Genomic DNA, 19,472 nt, shown 5'->3' on the forward strand with positions numbered 1-19,472 from the left:
AAATATGAAAAATAAATATATATATATATATAAAACTCTCTTCTCAGGAAAACCCAGCACTACTGCAATGCCCCTTTGCTTAATCTGAGTTCCCTGGCTCTGCAGTAACTCCCACCATCCCAATTCCCACTGCATTCCTGGAACAACTGGCCATGCATAATGCTTTCCCCCTCCTCCTAAATATCAAAAACCAGATTTCTCACCTCTTTGTCAGAGCAGTTCCCATGACACATATTTTATATGACACCACCTGGCATTGATAATTTGAAAATCTAAATTTGCCTGGGAGTTTCAAGGAGGAGGATGACTGTATCACTGATCAGGCTGTATACTTTGTAGGCACCAAGATTTCCATACTGGTATTTATTTTTCAGTCCTATGATCCTAAAACACTCTGTAATTCAGACAGTGTTTGTATCAATTCTCCCATACCAAGTTCAGAAACTCCCGTTTCACAAGTCCCATATTTAAAACTACATTTAGGCAGCCAAAATAAATAGTCTTAAGAAATAGCAAGGATGCAAAATTCCATTAAATTTAAAGGCAGGAGCTGTCTAGTGAAGCAGAGAGTGCTTAAAGCAAGTACCTGGAACACGAGTTCAGATGCTTATGTTTGAAAGACTTGATTTTCATTTTAATGCTGCCAACTTTGCAGCATGTGAATTCCCTTAAATCTTCTCAATGTTTGGGGTTTGTTTGGTTTTTGTTGGTTTTTTTTTTCCTCCAAACTCACTGAACTGTTTTTCTGGATGAGATCACTCAACGTACTCCCAATAAATCTCCTCTAGGGAAAAGCATTTAAAAATTTAAACACACAACATCCTTTATCTGCCTTTCTGGCAATCCAGACAGCATAACGAGAACTGCACTCATTTATGTTCCCTATCAATCATTTTCCAGCTAAGATGTAATTTTCTTGAGAAATTTCAAGCGAAAATAGAAGCATCTAAACCAAATTAATAACAAAATATCTTTCCAGCTGCCACTCAGAATCCATGTACAGCTTTATACTAATTAGCAGAGGAAAAAAAGTTCTTTAGCATACAATGAAATCAAGTCTCCCAGACACCAACAATACAGAAAAACCTCTGATTTAAATAAGATGCTTAAACCTTTGATTTAAATAAGATGCTTAGGAAAAAAAGCAATCATGTTTATTACTTCCACAGCTTTAATTTTGTTAGAACACGTTATTTATTGCTGAAGATAACCAAGAGAATTGCAAATGCCACAGAGATTTTCCTGTTTGTTTGGCACACGCCTGGATTTAACATCCACAGTTACCACAGAGGTAGGATTGGTTTCCTCTGAACACAGATGGATGAGTGAAAATGAGAAGCCTACCAAGACCAAAAGGCAAAATGGTTCTAGGAAGAGGACCAGACATCAGGTTTTTTTTGTGTTAGGAGATGCCCTGTAGATGATCTTCTTGCTCCCTGTCAAGATACATGGTCATTAATCAAGTCAGCTCCCGTTGTTCTTTGGTAGGACTAGAGAGGTCAAACTAAGTCTCTTGCTGAAGGGCATTTGCTCTGATGTTTCTGGAGTTCTCCTGCTCTCCTGCACCCACTCCAGGTTTTTAATCATGTGGGCACAAAAAGAGACACTCCTGTGCAGGGCTGCAGATGGAGAGAAATGGTCATCAGTTGTCCTCCTTCCAACAAACCACCAGCATCAGATCTTGTTCTCTCCATTTTCCATGATGGCTACTGAATTCTTCCTGACTTCTCGCCTTGCTGGAGGAGTGTGACCACAACTAAGCAGTCAATACACCTGACAACATTTGGAACATCCCACTTTCTGAGCAGCATCCTTTTAGCACCATGCCTAATTTCCACCTCTACCTGAAAGCTTCCGACCCTCCTTCCCTCGGACCAGACCAGCGCTGGGTTTACACCTCGATTACGTAGCTCTGTGTTCTCTGTTCCCACAGCAATGACCCTGCAGTTGGCTTTATGGTAATTATCTAAATGGATCCAGCTTATCATTTTATAGAAGATAACACCACACTGCTGCAGGATATTGGACAGGTATACCATAATATTTAGATCCAAGAGAAGCATGACATGAATGTTGCTGCCTTTGAGTGAGCTCCTTTGATGACAAACATCTGACTTCAGACTATTTCCACACATGTTTTAAAGCACTAGTGTTCAGCTGCCCTGTTCCCCTCCTCCCCTTGCACGTTTCCTTCGAGGCAGAGCTGATTATGGGATATGAAAGGTCTGACTAAAGGTGGTAATTTCTTTGAGATGCCTTTGCCATTGAAGGAAAGAAGAATCTGAAAGAAAACTTGGGGATCAGTAACAGATGACACTAAAGACTTAATTAAATAAAAGAAGCTGTGGCTGCTCCTCTCTGGAAATGTTCAAGGCCAGGTTGGATGAGGCTTTGAGCAACCTGGTCTAGTGGAAGGTGTCCCTGCTGATGGTTTGGAACTGGATGAGCTTTAAGGTCCTTTCCAACCCAAGCTATTCAATGATTCTATGATAAATGACAGTCCTACTGGAGACTTACTGCTAATTTGAATACCACCACCTCTGGCTCCTCAGTAAAGGAGAACATGGAGAGCATGACAACTGCACAGACATTTGGCCAGAGTCCCCAACCACCAACACTGCTCCTAAGGAGGTGATGGCTCCACTCACAGCCATTCCCTCCCTACTCATCAAGAACCATCCAGAAAAGCTGTTAAGTCTCTCTAACAGCCATTCCAGCACAGCACAACCTTGAGCCACAGAGGTTCTGCACATTATCACCCAGAGCAAACACCAACAAAGCCCTTCAGGAAAGCACTGGGTCAGTGCTATTTGCCTTTATTATTAGCCTTTCTCAATCTATACACTGGTGATTAAGACCAAGGTGCCCTGGCAGAGAGGAGACAAAACCATGACACTGTAACTTAGGCTTGATCACACAGTACTGAGCTCTCCCAGCAGCAGTGATCTGCTCCTCTGTTAGCAGAAATGGCCAAGAAATGGCAAATACCAGTGTAGTATGAGACAAAAAAAAAACCCAGACCCAGTAATTAGAGCAAAGAAGAACACCCCTCCTCAGGTCATGAGTTTCCAATTCATCCCCCAAGATGAAATACAGAAATATAGACTCACATCAATGTTGTCAATGTCAAGAATCCGGGAGTGGAACTGGAGACCCATGGCTTTGGCTTGCTGGATTGGATGAGCCAGTTGACTGTAAGTCTAAATGAAGCAACAAACTTGTGTTACACGTTTGAATTTGTGCTGTCACACAAAGGAAAAAGGATCTTCTACTTAGAGAGAACCACCAAAAAATATAAGAATAGAAGTCAGGTTTCTGTAAATATGCTGAACACACATGTCTTGCCAGGTATCAAACAGCTGCATCAAATGTTCTGGGCTTCACATAACCAAATCCTCACTAAAAATCCCATCGCCCCTGGACAGAACAGGAGATCCTACAAGAAAGCTGGGGAAGGACTTTTCATAAGGGCAATTAATGACAAAACAAGGGGAAATGGGTTTAAGCTGAAAGAGGGGAGGTTTAGATGAGATATTAGGAAGAAGTTCTTCACTGTGAGGGTGGTGAGACACTGGAACAGGTTGGCCAGAGAAGTTGTGGATGCCCCCTCCCTGGAAGTGTTCTCGGCCAGGTTGGATGAGGCTTTGAGCAACCTGGTCTAGTGGAAGGTGTCCCTGCTGATGGCAGGGGGGTTGGGACTGGATGAGCTTTAAGGTCCCTTCCAACCCAAACCATTCTATGATTCTATGATCCATCATTCACAACAGAGTACGTACACCGAGGGCACCTGACAGCCAAGGCATCTGCAATTCTGATTTAACAGCAGACAAGGAGAAACAGTCTGGGAACCCAACTCTTCTCCTAACACCCAGCCAGACCCTGGAGGCAGACCAGCATTTCCTGGCTCCTTTCAGGCACCAGCACATATGCTTCATTATTTATGCCTCGAGAACTGTTGTTGGGGGATAGTGAATTTCTATTTGCTTCCAACATTATCATCATATTCTTGGCAGGTATCAAACAAACAGGAGGCAGTTCCCTACTGACCTCCCTACCACGGATCTTCTAACCTTCAGCACAAGCATTTAAATGCAAATATGCTACAGGAGTATACTGGTAAAGTCAGTATCAGATTGGGATTCTGAGGACAGCAGGTAGAGATAGCTCTGGGAACCACAAACCAGACTGAAGCCAGTGGGCTGACAGCAACCTGTGGCACAGATGGTAGAGCTGCCACTTAAATAAGTTCTTCCTTTACTGGTTACACCTTAGTGATCAATATCATACACTTAACACTTGTGGTATGATTCTGTTCAAGAGCCTTTATCTCTTGGATTCACATTAATAGGATCCTCATTTCCTTTCTTGGCTTATTTTATGGATGATTCTTGACTTAGGAGCTTAATTTATAATTACAACTAGCTTAGAAGTGTTTGTCTCATAAACTGCAGTCAATCTGCTACTTCCCTCTAGAGATCTGAGAGCAATTGTGTGGCGTCATTTCAAAGGTTGCTGGAACCAATAAAAAAACCTTATTTATTTTCAGACTGCTTTGAATATCTTATTCTTACATATTGCTGTATAGTTACAAAGATGTTAATCACAAAAAATTAAATAAAATACAAAAATTGGCTCTTCCAGTGTGTGCATTTCCAGCCCTCTGGTGGTGGTGATCAGGAAAGAGAACATTCAATTTAAACAATTTAATTCTTTACAAAAAGAACAACTATGGCTCTGCGCTGCCTACAACACAATTATCTTGGAGCAGAGCAAAGACCAAGAACAAGTGTCCATCTATGCTGTCAGGAAACAATCTGCTTTCATGAAGTTAGGTGGATAAAAACACAACCACTGAATTGTAACCAATTCATAGTCACTGTTTCAAGAAGCAGATCTACTACTGAAAATTCATCCCAGTACAAAAACAAAACCAGCTTGTGTACAACAAAACACAATTCTGCAGGGAGATTATCCAGGCTGCAGATCATCTACACTGCAATTTCAGAGAAAAAATAACAAACTTCAGCCTGCCAGGATCATTTGCTGGGATGCTGGAGTGGGGTTGTGTTTGTATAGTAGCTCCAGGGACAATGGAACTCTGTAAGCAGAAAAGCATCACCTTTTTGGGTCAGCTCAAACATCAGCTCAAACATAGGGTGTTGCATCTGGGCAGGAACAACCCCAGGTTCCAGTATAGGTTGGGGGCAGACCTGTTGGAGAGCAGTGAAGGGGAAAGGGATCTGGGAGTCCTGGTGGGCAGCAGGATGACCATGAGCCAGCACTGTGCCCTCGTGGCCAGGAAGGCCAGTGGCATCCTGGGGTGCATTAGAAGGGCTGTGGTTAGTAGGTCAAGAGAGGTTCTCCTCCCACTCTACTCTGCCCTGGTGAGGCCACATCTGGAATATTGTGTCCAGTTCTGGGCCCCACAGTTCAAGAAGGACAGGGAACTGCTTACGGTGATGGTAACAGAGCCCCGGGACAGGCTGCCCCGGGAGGGTGTGGAGTCTCCTTCTCTGGAGACATTCAAGACCCGCCTGGACGCCTTCCTGTGTGATCTCATTGAGGTTCCTGCTCTGGCAGGGGGGTTGGACTGGATGATCTTTTGAGGTCCCTTCCAATCCCTAATATTCTGTGATTCTGTGATCTCTGCACCTTCTCACCCCATACCTGGGATGCAGGCTCTACTAAAGCCCATCCAACTCAAGAAGGGCAGCGCAGAACTGGAGCTAGTTAGACTAGTTTGAGTTTAGCTCTCAATTCACTACCTGCCTCTAAAAAAAGTCTCTTCTTATATCCAGACTATTCCAGAAGTCCATACACTTGACTGTATTAGTGATTTATAGGATGAATATGTTGGATGGGAAGCAGCTGGGCACATAGATCAGCTGGACAGCGTGCAAGCAAAATAAAAAAACCACAATAAACCGATTTACAAGGGAGAATCATAACCTTTACAGACATTTTTAGTAGCTCTACTTACTGCTTCATAGCACCAATCTTTGAGGATATCAAGCTCTCCAGACATCATAGCCTAAGAGAGGAAAAATAAAAAAAATCAAACAAAATACAAACATTTTTAAAACACCTCCTCTATCAGAGAGTTGAAGTTACCAGCTCTTTCAGCAGCCAACTACTTTAAATCCTACATCTTGTGAAACCCTGAAGAAGGATAGGAGCTTCAAAGAGGAACAGCAAGAAGAACTTCTACATACACACACGCTGAGACAGATGTACATAAACCTTTTGATAATTAAGATAAAAGCTAACTTAAAACCTTCCTGTCCAAAAAAAGTCAGCAGAACACATACTATCCAGAAATCCTGAGAGGTTGAGATCTAACAGAAGTGTGGGACCTAACAAAAGTAGAAGTACAAACAAAGATGATCTATAGTTTTCAAGAGTGCAAAAAATTCAGGGTACAGAATGAACAGAAGAATCACACTGCAACTCCTGAAAAAGGTTCAGCTTTAAAACACTGAGTAAGAAACACCTGGAATTCACAACAAGACCAATGCTGGGAATTTAGTAGCTTTCAAAATAAAGTTATATGTGGCAGGGTAGTTGCGTTTTTTTTTTCAATATAATGCCCATAAATCTTCATACTTGATGGCATCTGTAAACTGGCTGCCTACAGTCTGGAAAAACCTCTCCTCACAGATTTACTGATAGAAAAGACACTAGAAAAATTCATTCTCTGAGAGACAAGAGCCCATTTTTTGCAGCTGCTTTAGTGACACGGCACCATCAGGAAAAGCAGCTTCACCACGACAGCTCTGTCTTTATTTCACTGTTGACATTACAGTCCCAGTCACACACCTGATATACAACTCAGTCACTACAAAGACAGCAGTGACAAAACCTCACTACCCAGCAGCACGGGTGTTTGCAGCTCTAAGCATCACATTATTGTTGATTCATCCTAGAATGCCACCTCATGACTAGGAGTGTCATAAATGTTTCCACATTAACATGTATTGATTTGAGATACGATCCCTCACTGCACTGTTTTGGAGGATGAGAAAAATAACACTTTGCTCTCTCTTTGCATCTGTTTATCTCTTCAGGCCTCTGTTTTTTCCCAGACTCACACAAATCTCTCAATTTCTGCTGTACTTCTTCACATCCCCTACTCTCACTCTGTCTTTTCTGACACACTATTACAGTGAGAGGAACTATATCCACTTATACTTGACGTCACATCCTTCATCAGTCCCACCCTCCAAGTGCTTTTTACACTTTAGTCTTTAAAAACATTAAGTTCCACATATTTCCTTTGACTAGTGCCAGAACTATTTCCACTGAACCATTTGTCACGACCTGGTCTTCTTCTCAAGCAGTTGCAGATCACTTAGAGTTCAGTACTACACAGAACATTCTTTCCTTTATCAATATTTGATATCATCATTTGCCCAGTACAGTTCATCACCTACTTCAGTTTGATCTCTCTGATGTCTGTATCATCTCTCATGGGAGAAAATGGTTTGTTGTTTTCCAGGCCAGAAAAAAAAATAAAATTGCTAGTCTACTGAATTATAAAATATTATTTTAAACTAAATTGTTATATGGGATCCAACTTCCTTTTCCCAAGGTTATATCATATTCTGTGCAAAGCTGGGTGCTTGAGAAGCAAATACTGTGGGAGCTTTTAATTTTAGCATTGGAAAACTAAAAGAAAAAATCTTCTATGTTATAATAAAATGAAAAAAAAATAAAAGAAATGCATCATACTCTACCCCCACCTTACCTCCAAGACATTGGGGATTATATCACGTTCGCATTGCTTTAAAAACCGATCTTTGTCGAACGATGGATCCACTTTGAGTATCTCTGTCAAAACTTCAGACATTTCTGTCTTCGAGAACAATCCACCTAATAAAACAATTCAGTGAGACTGGTGGCACAACAACTGCAGCCAGAAAACAAGAGAAAGACCTTTGGTGATATCCCAGAGGGAAGGAAGAGTCAGCTGGGAACCAGTGCAAACTATCCGTTATGCTTGAGATTTACCTCATAAAGCACTTGTCATCGCACTGCACTTTTGATCCAGTAGCAGGTTGTTACACTGCATGAGACTGGATAATGATCCATGGAAAAATATTATAAAGCTGCAGAATCTGTCCCCAGAGGTTAGTAACACACAGAGGACGCCAGCACTACCAGTCACTAGGAACACAGCTAAAAGGCTAGAGAGGCGCTTTTACAGCGGTGATGAAACATTACCTATTAAGTCAGTGACTTTGTCTGTAACAGCTCTGGAAGCTCGAATGAATGCATTATCACTTTCATCATACTTCATTTTCATTTCAAAGAACCCTGAAAGGAGAGGAGACATGAGCAGCAGTGTCCTTCCACTACATTCCCCAACGAGGAAACAACGTGCAATGGGTTGCAGATGAAACGTGCTAGTTCTCTTCTAAATCTCTTTGTTAATTAACACATTTCAATTTCAACAGTTACTTTTCTCCCCATCTTCCTGCAATATTCTGATCAATAACTGTCACGAGGAGAATGAGGGGTCCTCTGACTTCAGCTGTCAGAAACTCTGGGCCTTCTACACCAATTTACACATAGAAAAGACACTAGACTTGCTTATACCAGTAACAGTCTGCTTACACCCCTCAATTCAGTCTGCTACAGGGGGCAGAAGGATGTGAAACCAACACCAGAAAGTTGAACTCTGAGGGAGAAAACAAGAACAGACCTTAAACCTTGCCAATTCTTAATAAAACAGAAAGACCTGAGTAAGGATGCAGTTTTTAAGTAGCTCTGTGTACTTCTCAACCTTGGTAAGAAAGCAAGTGAAGCGTGTCACAGGAGTACAGAAGTCATTGATGGGGGAGGAGAACTCCTGCAAAGCAGAATCTCCAAGGCAGAAAAAAGGGCAGGGGGTGAAATTAAACAACCAAAAAAAAAAAAAAACCCAACAAAAAAAAAAAAAAAAAGCCATTTAAGCAAGCAGGCAGTGTTGTAACAAACTACGGGCTCAACCAACCCATTATCCATCTCTGGACATCATCAGATGGACCAGAACTGCAGAAGGTATTTGCAGGATAATGGGCCCTGCAGGGAAGCTTCTTCCCACCATGTCAATTAACAATTGGAATCCTGCCCTGAAGCTTATGTTCCTTCCCAAAAAAATAAACCACAGAGTGTTGTGGGTACAGGTGGTACATCAAGAGAGAGCACCCGTCATTAGGGACTGGGGCAGCCACATCTGCAATGGCACCTGAACTGCAAAACCAGAGGTTTGGAAATATGTATAAAATGTGGAGGATGCAGAGAGCTCATGGAGATGGCCCAGGAGTGGAGGGGGCAACACATGGGGAGTTATAGGAGCAAGGAGCATCTCCTTGGAAAGGTGAACACATGGGATGTAAAAGCCATTCTTGGATATCTCCCGGGTCACTCTGCTTTAAAAGAAGTTGGGAAGAAACACAATCCAAAGTTAATTATATGTTGCACTTTTCCAGAATCTTTTATTTTTTTCCCTTCACAAGTCATCTACCCTGCAGCAGACTGGCAGCCATTACTTTGATTTGTTGAAGGATTCTGGTCTCAAGCTTCTTTATGCCTTTCAGAAACATCAAGTGGCTAGATAACTATCAAAAGTTATTGCCCACTGCAATATAGATATACAGTACTTTTAGGTTTTGCAATAAAAACAGAAAGGAGATAAAAGTCCCACACATGCCAGAGTTCTAAGCAGATGACAACAGAAAGCAGCTCACTGAAGACAAGATTCTTCCCGGTTACAAGCTCGAGGTCAGGAAGAAAAAGAAAGAAGGGGAAAAAAAGAAAGAAGGGGAAAAAAAGAAAGAAGGGGAAAAAAAGAAAGAAGGGGAAAAAAGAAAGAAGGGGAAAAAAGAAAGAAGGGGAAAAAAAGAAAGAAGGGGAAAAAAAGAAAGAAGGGGAAAAAAAGAAAGAAGGGGAAAAAAAGAAAGAAGGGGAAAAAAAGAAAGAAGGGGAAAAAAAGAAAGAAGGGGAAAAAAAGAAAGAAGGGGAAAAAAAGAAAGAAGGGGAAAAAAAGAAAGAAGGGGAAAAAAAGAAAGAAGGGGAAAAAAAGAAAGAAGGGGAAAAAAAGAAAGAAGGGGAAAAAAAGAAAGAAGGGGAAAAAAAGAAAGAAGGGGAAAAAAAGAAAGAAGGGGAAAAAAAGAAAGAAGGGGAAAAAAAGAAAGAAGGGAAAAAAAGAAAGAAGGGGAAAAAAGAAAGAGGGGGAAAAAAAAAAAGAAGGGGAAAAAAAGAAAGAAGGGGAAAAAAAGAAAGAAGGGGGAAAAAAGAAAGAAGGGAAAAAAGAAAGAAGGGAAAAAAGAAAGAAGGAAAAAAAAGAAAGAAGGGAAAAAAAAGAAAGAAGGGGAAAAAAGAAAGAAGGGAAAAAAGAAAGAAGGGAAAAAAGAAAGAAGGGAAAAAAGAAGGAAAAAAAGAAAAAAAAGAAAGAAGAAAAAAGAAAAGAAAAAAGAAAGAAGGAAAAAAAGAAAGAAGAAAAAGAACAGAGTTCAGTTTCTTTAAACAATGGTGAAAGCAGGTTTTGGTACCTACAGGACTGATCAAAAACAATCCCTGACTGGGGGAAGGTTCCAAACACAGATGGAGTAGCTTGGAAAAGCTGCAGTGTCGTCAGCTACACCTACCTCCCATTCACACCACCACACAGCCACAGCTACCACAACCACCACCACAACAAAAAAAAGGGGCTGTGATTTGCATTATGCTGAGACTAGTTGCACAGATGGCACGAGATCCAACACAGCAAGAACCAGCAGAGGGAAAATAACGTGCTGCTCCTTTGTCTTTGGAACACTTACTATTGAAGACCACATTGTTGTCCTTGAAATCTTTCCACTGCTGATACCATTTTGAGTCTTTATGTAGCACCACACCCATGGCCTCCCTAGAAGGTGTAGAGGACAGGGGTACTTGTCAACAAGTAACTTAAAATCAAGTGAGAAGAAAAAGGAGGACATGATGAATATCACTGCAGCACGTGGTGGCACTGAGGCTGATACACCACAACTTAGTGGAGCAAAGCAGCAGAGAAAGCAAAGGAGCTCAGGCTTAGCCCTGCCAAATGTCACTCCATAGCAAGATGTCAGAACTGAGAAAACATGTGCAAGTCAAAACTTCATCTCAGAACATCGTGTACTCACTTTTTTTTTCTGAAAACCTAGTTCAAAAATCAGATGTTTGAGATATTTCAGATCTCTCCAAGTTCCACACACAGAAATCAACATAAAACTAAAAACAATTTTAAACAAAGCATTTTAAAACAAACTGTGGCAAGGTTGGGAGCTGATGCTCACACAGGATAATTCTATAATTTTAAGTGCCCAGTTTCACTACCAGAAGATTCAGTATCATCAACTTATGCTGGAAATTTCCTCCCACACCTACCTGCTCTGCTAAGTCACACCTCACCCCACAGCTGCACTTCAGCACTTGGGATTTTAACCATCCCTGACCTGTAGTTAAGTTTTCAAGTTTTTAATCAAATTATACACAGGAATATTCACCCTGAATTACACCCAATACGTACTCATTAGCTTCAAATATTCTCTCCTCTTTAATCTTCTCGCCTGAGAATTCTGTTCTTTTCCGTAGTCGCTCTGGACGTTTGTAAGGACCAGTCTGTCCTAAAACACTTTCATCTATTTCTTTCTTAACAGTTTCTACTCCCTGAAAGAAAATATTTATATTAGGTTGATTTACCATTCCCTCCACTTCCCCAGAAACTGAAAATCACTTCTGTTAAAGGAAAAAAATAAATTAAAATTTAAAAAGATACGAAACCATCGTTATTCTCCTCTCCCTTACTCAGCAAATGCTTCTTTGCTGATGTCTATTGACAAACACACCAGTCCCAAGGTCTTCTCCTTCAGAAATTAACAGTCTAAGACAGTAAATGGATAGTTGTATTGAATCAGCCTGAAGAAAGAAAATAATATAGAAGCTATGGACAGAGTCAAACCTTCCATTTGTTAAGGGGTAACATCTACAGAGTTTAAATTGGAATAAATCAAGTCAGAGGAAGGCAGGTATATCAGCCCCCAACAGCAGCCAGCAGCTGCATCATGTGGCTTTATGGGGGCTGTTATTTTTCAATTTTATTTAAAGTTAGTGTGACTCCTTCCTGAAGAAAGTTATGGCATAGATGTCAGAGATCTTCAGCCTGGAGAAGAGAAGGCTCCAGGGAGATCTTATAGCAGCTTTCCAACACCTCAAGGGGGCCTACAAGAAAGCTGGGGAGGGACTTTTCCTAAGGGCAGTTAATGACAAAACAAGGGGAAATGGGTTTAAGCTGAAAGAGGGGAGGTTTAGATGAGATATTAGGAAGAAGTTCTTCACTGTGAGGGTGGTGAGACAGTGTCCCAGGTTGGCCAGAGAAGCTGTGGCTGCTCCTCCCTGGAAGTGTTCTCGGCCAGGTTGGATGAGGCTTTGAGCAACCTGGTCTAGTGGAAGGTGACCCTGCTGCTGGCAGGGGGGTTGGGACTGGATGAGCTTTAAGGTCCCTTCCAACCCAAACCAGTCTGGGATTCTATGATCTGGTATGAAACAGGAATTGGAGTTTAAGGCAAACCCCAGGTAAAAGGAAGAATCATTCCTAACATCCAAAGGCAGGGGAAAAGAAAGACTCCAGGACACCAACAACTAATTGCAAAGTCACCTGAACAGTCAATAAAATGCAGGTTCTAGGTCCAAGCTTAAACAAACACAAGTACTGCTTTCCCCAAAAAGAAAAGGAGCCTCACTTCTCAGAGAATTCTACACACCCTCTCGCTGAGAAAACAGCTTCGAAGCAAACTGGGTTTTGCCAGAGAAGAGATGTGGAAAGTATCACAGTCATAAAGATACTAAAGGAGAGAGAGGAGATATTGTCCCTGGGTGAGGCTACATCAAGAAAAAGGACTGGATAAATCTGGACCAATGCACATCTCATCAGGGAAGAGCCACATCCTCAGTTCAGACTCTGCCAAGAGGAAGCTGCATCCTATTGCAACCACTGTTGGGAATTTGTGTCGTACATTTCAATAGGGATTGGGACTAAAAGGCATTTTCAGTGATTCTCCTTTATCTTGGCTGCTCTATTTTTATTACTGAACTTTTGAGCTGTCCTTTCTCTAATGACTAAGCCTACAAAAGGTCTGTTGCACAATAAGTACACCTTCCTCTTGCAACTAGACAGAAAGGGATTTTATATCTACTCTCTATGCAGCTTTTTCCCAATCTGTGTTTTTATTGAGGACACACAAGTTATGTAGCCCAAAGCATCATGTGGCTTTATGGGGGCTGTTATTTTTCAACTTTATTTAAAGTCAATGTGACTCCTTCCTGAAGAAAGTTAGGGAATAGATGTCAAGAGATCTGATATGAAACAGGAATTGGAGTTTAAGGGACTTTAAGCATCAAAGATAAACAAATAAAACAGCTCCAAAGCTCAGTCTGTTCCTACTGACTATAAAAGATGATCTGAGGGAGCTGGCAGAGAACAGAACAAAACACAAACCCCTGTGGATATCATCTAGCTCTAGATGATACAAATAAAATATCTCCTAAATACTGAAGCAACGGGGAGCTCAAAATGAGACCACTACTACAATTTCTAAGAGAATGCATTTGGTTTTTGGAAGCAGTAGACTGAATATTTTAAATTCGACATAGTACAAAGTCTAGCAAAGCTACAAGAACTGTTCACAGCCTAGAAAAGGTCTGTGAATCAGTTAAATCTGATGATGACTCAAAAGGTTTATCCATTATAGAAGGAAAATAAATCTTTAAGCCTCAAAAAAAATTTACTTGAAGGTCCTATAAAATCATTGTCTGCTTCTCAGGTCTGGCCTAGCAGGCTGCTCAACGAAGGAACAGAGAGTTCTTGGATTAGGAGATTGCTGGAGTAAGAAAACAGGTTTCATTACTGAAAAAGAAAAAAAGGGGTGTATGATGTGATCTGCAGAAGTGACCTTTAGCAGATGATGTCTTATTAGAAACACAGAAAGAGAGGAACTGAGATGATTGATGTGACTGATACTCCACCTGGCCTGGTAGCTCCTCATGCCAGGGCTAAAGCCAAGAGGAGGCATGAGAAACCGGTCAAAGGGAGCGTTTCTTTTTAGGCTAATTGCCAGCTGATTAGGTGACACTAAAACATATGAGCACTTACATATTTTCTAGAAAAGGAGAGTTTTAAGCAAGCCAGTTTGTTCCCAAGAACACCACCAGCACTTGCCTACAGAAGACATTTGTTACCCTACTCCACAAGCACAGCCACTCATTTTTCCAGTCACACATTTCAGCAGCAGCTCAGCTACTCGAGACTCACACTCGTCTAGAGTTGTTGAGTGAATGCTAGACGTGCAAAACACCCCTCCTGAATTTATGAGCTTATTCCAATGGCTCACAAGGTCTTGCTATAGGAGTTTGATGTTTAATTTTATCCTCAGCACAAACTGGCACGTAACTGCCATGTTAATGAGCTGTGTCCACAGCGCCGGGTCCTGCGGAGGCAGAGGACTCACATACCTGAGAAATAGCTTTGAAGGCTGCTGTCTTGCCTAATTTCTCTCCTCCTTTTGTCACTGACTCAGCAGACTGCTTTGCTGTTTTTGCTGCTTCTTCCACACCTTCCTTTATCTTTCGGCCAATATCACTCTTACTTACTTCATCCAAACTCTGCAACGAAACAAAACAGGAAGGAAAAGGGGAATTTTCAGGTGAAAATTTATTTTGAGTAACTCCTCTTTGTGAATGCTAAAGAATCCTAACACACACATGATGAATCTAACCAAAGTTAAGGTGAACACACAGTTACATGTCACAGGGGAGATGTACCAGGACACCATGGTTTGGCACTGCACTGTTAGCCAACACTTCTGTGTAAAACCATTTTGGCTACTCATGGGACCATACACATCTGTAAAGAACATTTTTAAATGTTTAAAAAAAACCCAAAACATATTTTGTTTAATAAAAAAAACCCAAAACATATTTTCTTGACATCAAAGAGAAGGATCAATGAAGCCAGAGTTAAAATATCCTAGCCCTTTCCTATGAAACAATCAGGTGGTTCTTGAATCTCAAGAGAAGGTGCAGAAGTGGTTGAGAAGGTCTCTGCTACGCAAATTTCTTCCTGCAAAATCAGGAAATGATTTTCTCAATCCAGCATCTTAAATAGAATCACAGAATCCCAGACTGGTTTGGGTTGGAAGGGACCTTAAAGCTCATCCAGTCCCAACCCCCCTGCCAGCAGCAGGGACACCTTCCACTAGACCAGGTTGCTCAAAGCCTCATCCAACCTGGCCGAGAACACTTCCAGGGAGGGGGCATCTACAACTTCCTTGGGCAACCTGTTCCAGTGTCTGACCACCCTCACAGCCAAGAATTTCTTCCTAATATCTCATCTAAACCTCCCCTCTTTCAGCTTAAACCCATTTCCCCTTGTTTTGTCATTAACTGCCCTTATGAAAAGTCCCTCCCCAGCTTTCTTGTAGCCCCTTCAGGTACTGGGAGGCCACTATAAGATCTCCCTGGAGCCTTCTCTTCTCCAGGCTGAACAGCCCCAACTCTCTCAGCCTGTCCTCACAGCAGAGCTGCTCCAGCCCTCGCATCATCCTGGTGGTCTCCTCTGGACTTGTTCTAGCTTCTCCATGTCTTTCTTGTGTTGGGGGCTCCAGAATTAGATGCAGTATTCCAGGTGGGGCCTTACGAGAGCAGAGTAGAGGCGGAGAATATACATCACTTTGGCTCCTTACAGAGCCAGGATCTCATATGCAAGAGGTTAAAAGGACTCTGCCAGTAGCTGGACACCCTTTCATTGCACACTGGCACACATCAGATCTTTGAGGATCTCAGAAATCTCATTGGCAACAGGTAACCAATCCTGGAAGCTACAAGCTACAACCTCAGAGGAACAGAATGACAGGATAACAGCACCAAATGGTTTTCCCTGTTTTTCAATGGGATTTGGATAATAATGATGCTTTACAGCACCCTCAACAGCACTGAAAAGAGAATGGTTATGTCCACATCATCAAAGAGCACGAGGTCCAGCTCCTAACTGTACACAGAGTGAAGCTACACCAAAGCACATGTAGACAGAATGAGAGGGAAGGAGCAGAGGGATCAGGTCCACACAAACTTCATACTGCACAGTTTACGTCCAGTGTTGAGCTGGTTGTTTCTCAGCTGGGATCCTGCACCTGATGGCAAGTGTTGGGAATATTCCACAGGCTTTGATCTTAAAGCACTGCTGAAATCAGCTAAGTTCATTCTGCTCAGAAGCAGCCTGGCTGTGAGCATCAAGTCCATGCACTTCAACTGACAGTTAAGGAACAGCCTCCCGAAGTACCTCTCAGCTGTGACTTACTGCAGAAAATCTTCTGCTCTCTTTAAGAGAAAGAGTAGGATGTTTTCAGTCACTGCTGATTTATTTCCTCTCATCAGTAGGAGAGAAAAATAAGACTGAGGTGCCTGGGAGTAACTGTCAGGGTGGCAGACTGCCACAACAGCCGTTCTCCAACTCCTCTAGCTCAGTGCCACCTCCTGGCTACCGACAGATCTACAGCAGCAGGAAGGCAAATGATAAACCCAGCAGCAGCCCAGCTGCCAATGTCTAGTGGCCTCCCAGTACCTGAAGGGGCTCCAGGAAGGCTGAGGAGGGACTTTGGCCAAGGGCAGGGAGTGACAGAACAAGGGGTGATGGCTTGAAACTGGAAGAGGGGAGATGGAGATGAGATGTGAGGAAGAAATTGTTGGCTGTGAGGGTGGTGAAACAGTGTCCCAGGTTGGCCAGAGAAGCTGTGGCTGCTCCTCCCTGGAAGTGTTGAAGGCCAGGTTGGATGAGGCTTTGAGCAACCTGGTCTAGTGGAAGGTGTCCCTGCTGCTGGCAGGGGGGTTGGACTGGATGAGCTTTAAGGTCCCTTCCAACCCAAACCAGTCTGGGATTCCATGATTCTATGACCAGCAAGCACCTTTGCCACAAAGGAATGAGCAGGACCAGCAGTGTCCCTCTCCCAGATCGACTCTCTCCTCCTTGTGACATCCCTGGACACTCAGAGCAGCTGGTGCAGTCTGAAGAGCACCACATCTCCTAAACAGCTTTCCAGGGTGATCTCCAGCATTGCTCTAACTGCCCTCCAGTGGAACAACCACCTTGAGGCTTTTTTTTTTACCACTAGACAACGCAGAACCGTAAGGACCATCTCCAGTCTCCAAATCAGAGAGGAATCAACAGTGCCATACACTAAGTGATTAAAAAACTATCATACACTTATCATACACCATTGCTGTAATTTTGTTAATGACTCTGGCCTTAAAGATTCAGAATAGTGATCACCTTTGCAACAGCAATCACTTTTCACCAAGAAAAAAATAGAAAGGGTGATAATTCAAATGCCCATAAAACACACGACCTGAGAGCAGAACCACCTCAGGGAAAGGTTCTTCCACAGCTGCCTTTTACCTCTTTAACTGTCCCAGTTATTTCTTCAAGTTTCTTTTTAATCACTTCAGAGGTCTTCACTGTTTCAGATTCAATGGTTTTCTGTGGAAAAAAAGAAAAACAAACAACATACTGTACATAAGTATGAGGAGAGAAAATCCTGAGAAACAGTTCAGCACAGAGCACACTCCATTAACTCTGTAATTGAGGGGGAAAAAAGAAGAGCTACGTCTTTGGGAGCTGCTACTTGAGTAACCAACGTCAGTATTTCATTTTGGCAAGTAATGCTGTTTAGAGTTCTTCAAAGAATGCAAAAAGAAGTGTTTAAATATTGCCAACACTCTGAAGGCATCCATTTACCAGCCCAGTATTTCCACAGCCAAGCAGAACTTCTCATAAAAACAGGTCTGTTTGAACTAAACAGTTTCATTTGTAGAAAGATTCAAATTTAATTCAGAACAGCAATAGCTCAGTAGCTGGGCAAGGAAAATATCCAAGGGGTTCCTAAGGAAGACTTACATATTTCCTCCTGGCTTCTCGAAGGGCATCAGATTCTTCCAGCTTTTTAGCTTCATCACGGAATTTTTTAATACTTTCTTTCATCTCCTTGTTTTTGGCTAATTCCTGTTTGATATTCTCCACAAAACCTGATATAAACCCCTTTCTTCTTCCAGAGGAGTAGCATCTAGACTAAAGAAAATCATGACATGTTGTAGAAACCCAAAAAAGACGGTCAATTAAACAAACAGCAAAGCCAGCAGGTGGATTGATTTGAGCCAAGCACTCAGTCACCTCTAACATATTAAATGTTGTGGAAAACATACAGCTACCTCAAAAAAAGAAGCAGTTTACCCTCAAAACAGTCAGATGTCCAACACATTTCTAATACCCTGTGAAGAACATCTATACAGCCAGCAAAAGAGATGCTTCTCCAGAAGAAATTAAACTCCAGAGGTTGGATCAGGCTTAAATAATTTGGTAGATGAAGTTACCAGAGCAGCACTCCTCAATTCTGTCACTTCGACTCAGCTAGGACAAAATTCCTTGAATTCATCAGATGGATCTTAAAAAGTGGAAATTTTCAACCTAGAACTGGTGCTTATAGAATCATAGAATGGTTTGGGTTGGGAGGGACCTTAAAGCTCATCCAGTCCCAACCCCCCTGCCAGCAGCAGGGACACCTTCCACTAGACCAGGTTGCTCAAAGCCTCATCCAGCCTGGCCACAAACACTTCCAGGGAGGAGCAGCCACAGCTTCTCTGGCCAACCTGGGACACTGGCTCACCACCCTCACAGTGAAGAACTTCTTCCTAATATCTCATCTAAACCTCCCCTCTTTCAGTTTAAACCCATTTCCCCTTGTTTTGTCATTAACTGCCCTTATGAAAAGTCCTTCCCCAGCTTTCTTGTAGGCCCTCTTCCGGTATTGGAAGGTGCTAGAAGATCTCCCCAGAAATCTATGTGCTTCTCAGAAGCATATCAACAGTTAGCAGATCAGTTCTCTAATGGGAAAGCATTTTTGGTCTGAAATTAAAGAAATTCAACCATTAACCAACCTGATGGATGTCTAAACCAGGCCTGCTCATGCTGTAGGCTGTTCCCCTGTGGACTGCAGGAATTGGGTATCTTCTGGAGAGAAGCCACATGCCACTGATGAGACATTTCTGCACAAAAAAAAAATATGATAAATTAAATTACATTTAATTTAAATATGATATGACTTAATAAATCCAAGATGACAACAGTCTTAAAGAGCCAAGGGAGAAAGGAAAGAATAACGCAAAGAGAATATTCACTGGTGTTCTGGGAACACATCCCAAGAGCTGCCAAGAAACACCAGTGGCTGGTTTGTTCAGAGTGATCCATAAAAACTCGGTGATGTGTTTGAGCAGCGCCACATCCGCTTCCAAATTCATTTGGATATAATTAAAGTTGTGATCCAAAACGGTGCAACACACTTTCCACAGTCACTTCAGAAAATGTACGTGCCTCACAGAGCTGTGAGCTTCTGGAAAAGGTGGTGAGTAAGTAAATTCATCCTTGA

The 19,472-nt window shown here is 42.1% G+C and overlaps 1 protein-coding gene across 1 annotated transcript; it reads right to left on the reverse strand.

Moving 5' to 3' along the window:
* Positions 1-3,094: 3,094 nt before the first annotated feature.
* TIMM44 (translocase of inner mitochondrial membrane 44) lies at positions 3,095-19,089 on the reverse strand (the record flags this gene model as incomplete). The annotated part of the gene is made up of 10 exons (XM_010167278.2): positions 18,985-19,089; positions 17,948-18,118; positions 17,450-17,530; positions 14,512-14,661; positions 11,531-11,670; positions 10,803-10,888; positions 8,221-8,313; positions 7,745-7,869; positions 5,981-6,031; positions 3,095-3,200 (listed from the first exon to the last, which is right to left on the reverse strand). Coding segments are annotated over exons 1-10 (1,093 nt in total), but the record flags the coding sequence as incomplete, so codon positions are not given.
* Positions 19,090-19,472: the final 383 nt, after the last annotated feature.

This window comes from Antrostomus carolinensis, unplaced genomic scaffold (assembly GCF_000700745.2).
Source record: "Antrostomus carolinensis isolate BGI_N321 unplaced genomic scaffold, ASM70074v2 scaffold22424, whole genome shotgun sequence".
Lineage (NCBI taxonomy): Eukaryota > Metazoa > Chordata > Aves > Caprimulgiformes > Caprimulgidae > Antrostomus > Antrostomus carolinensis.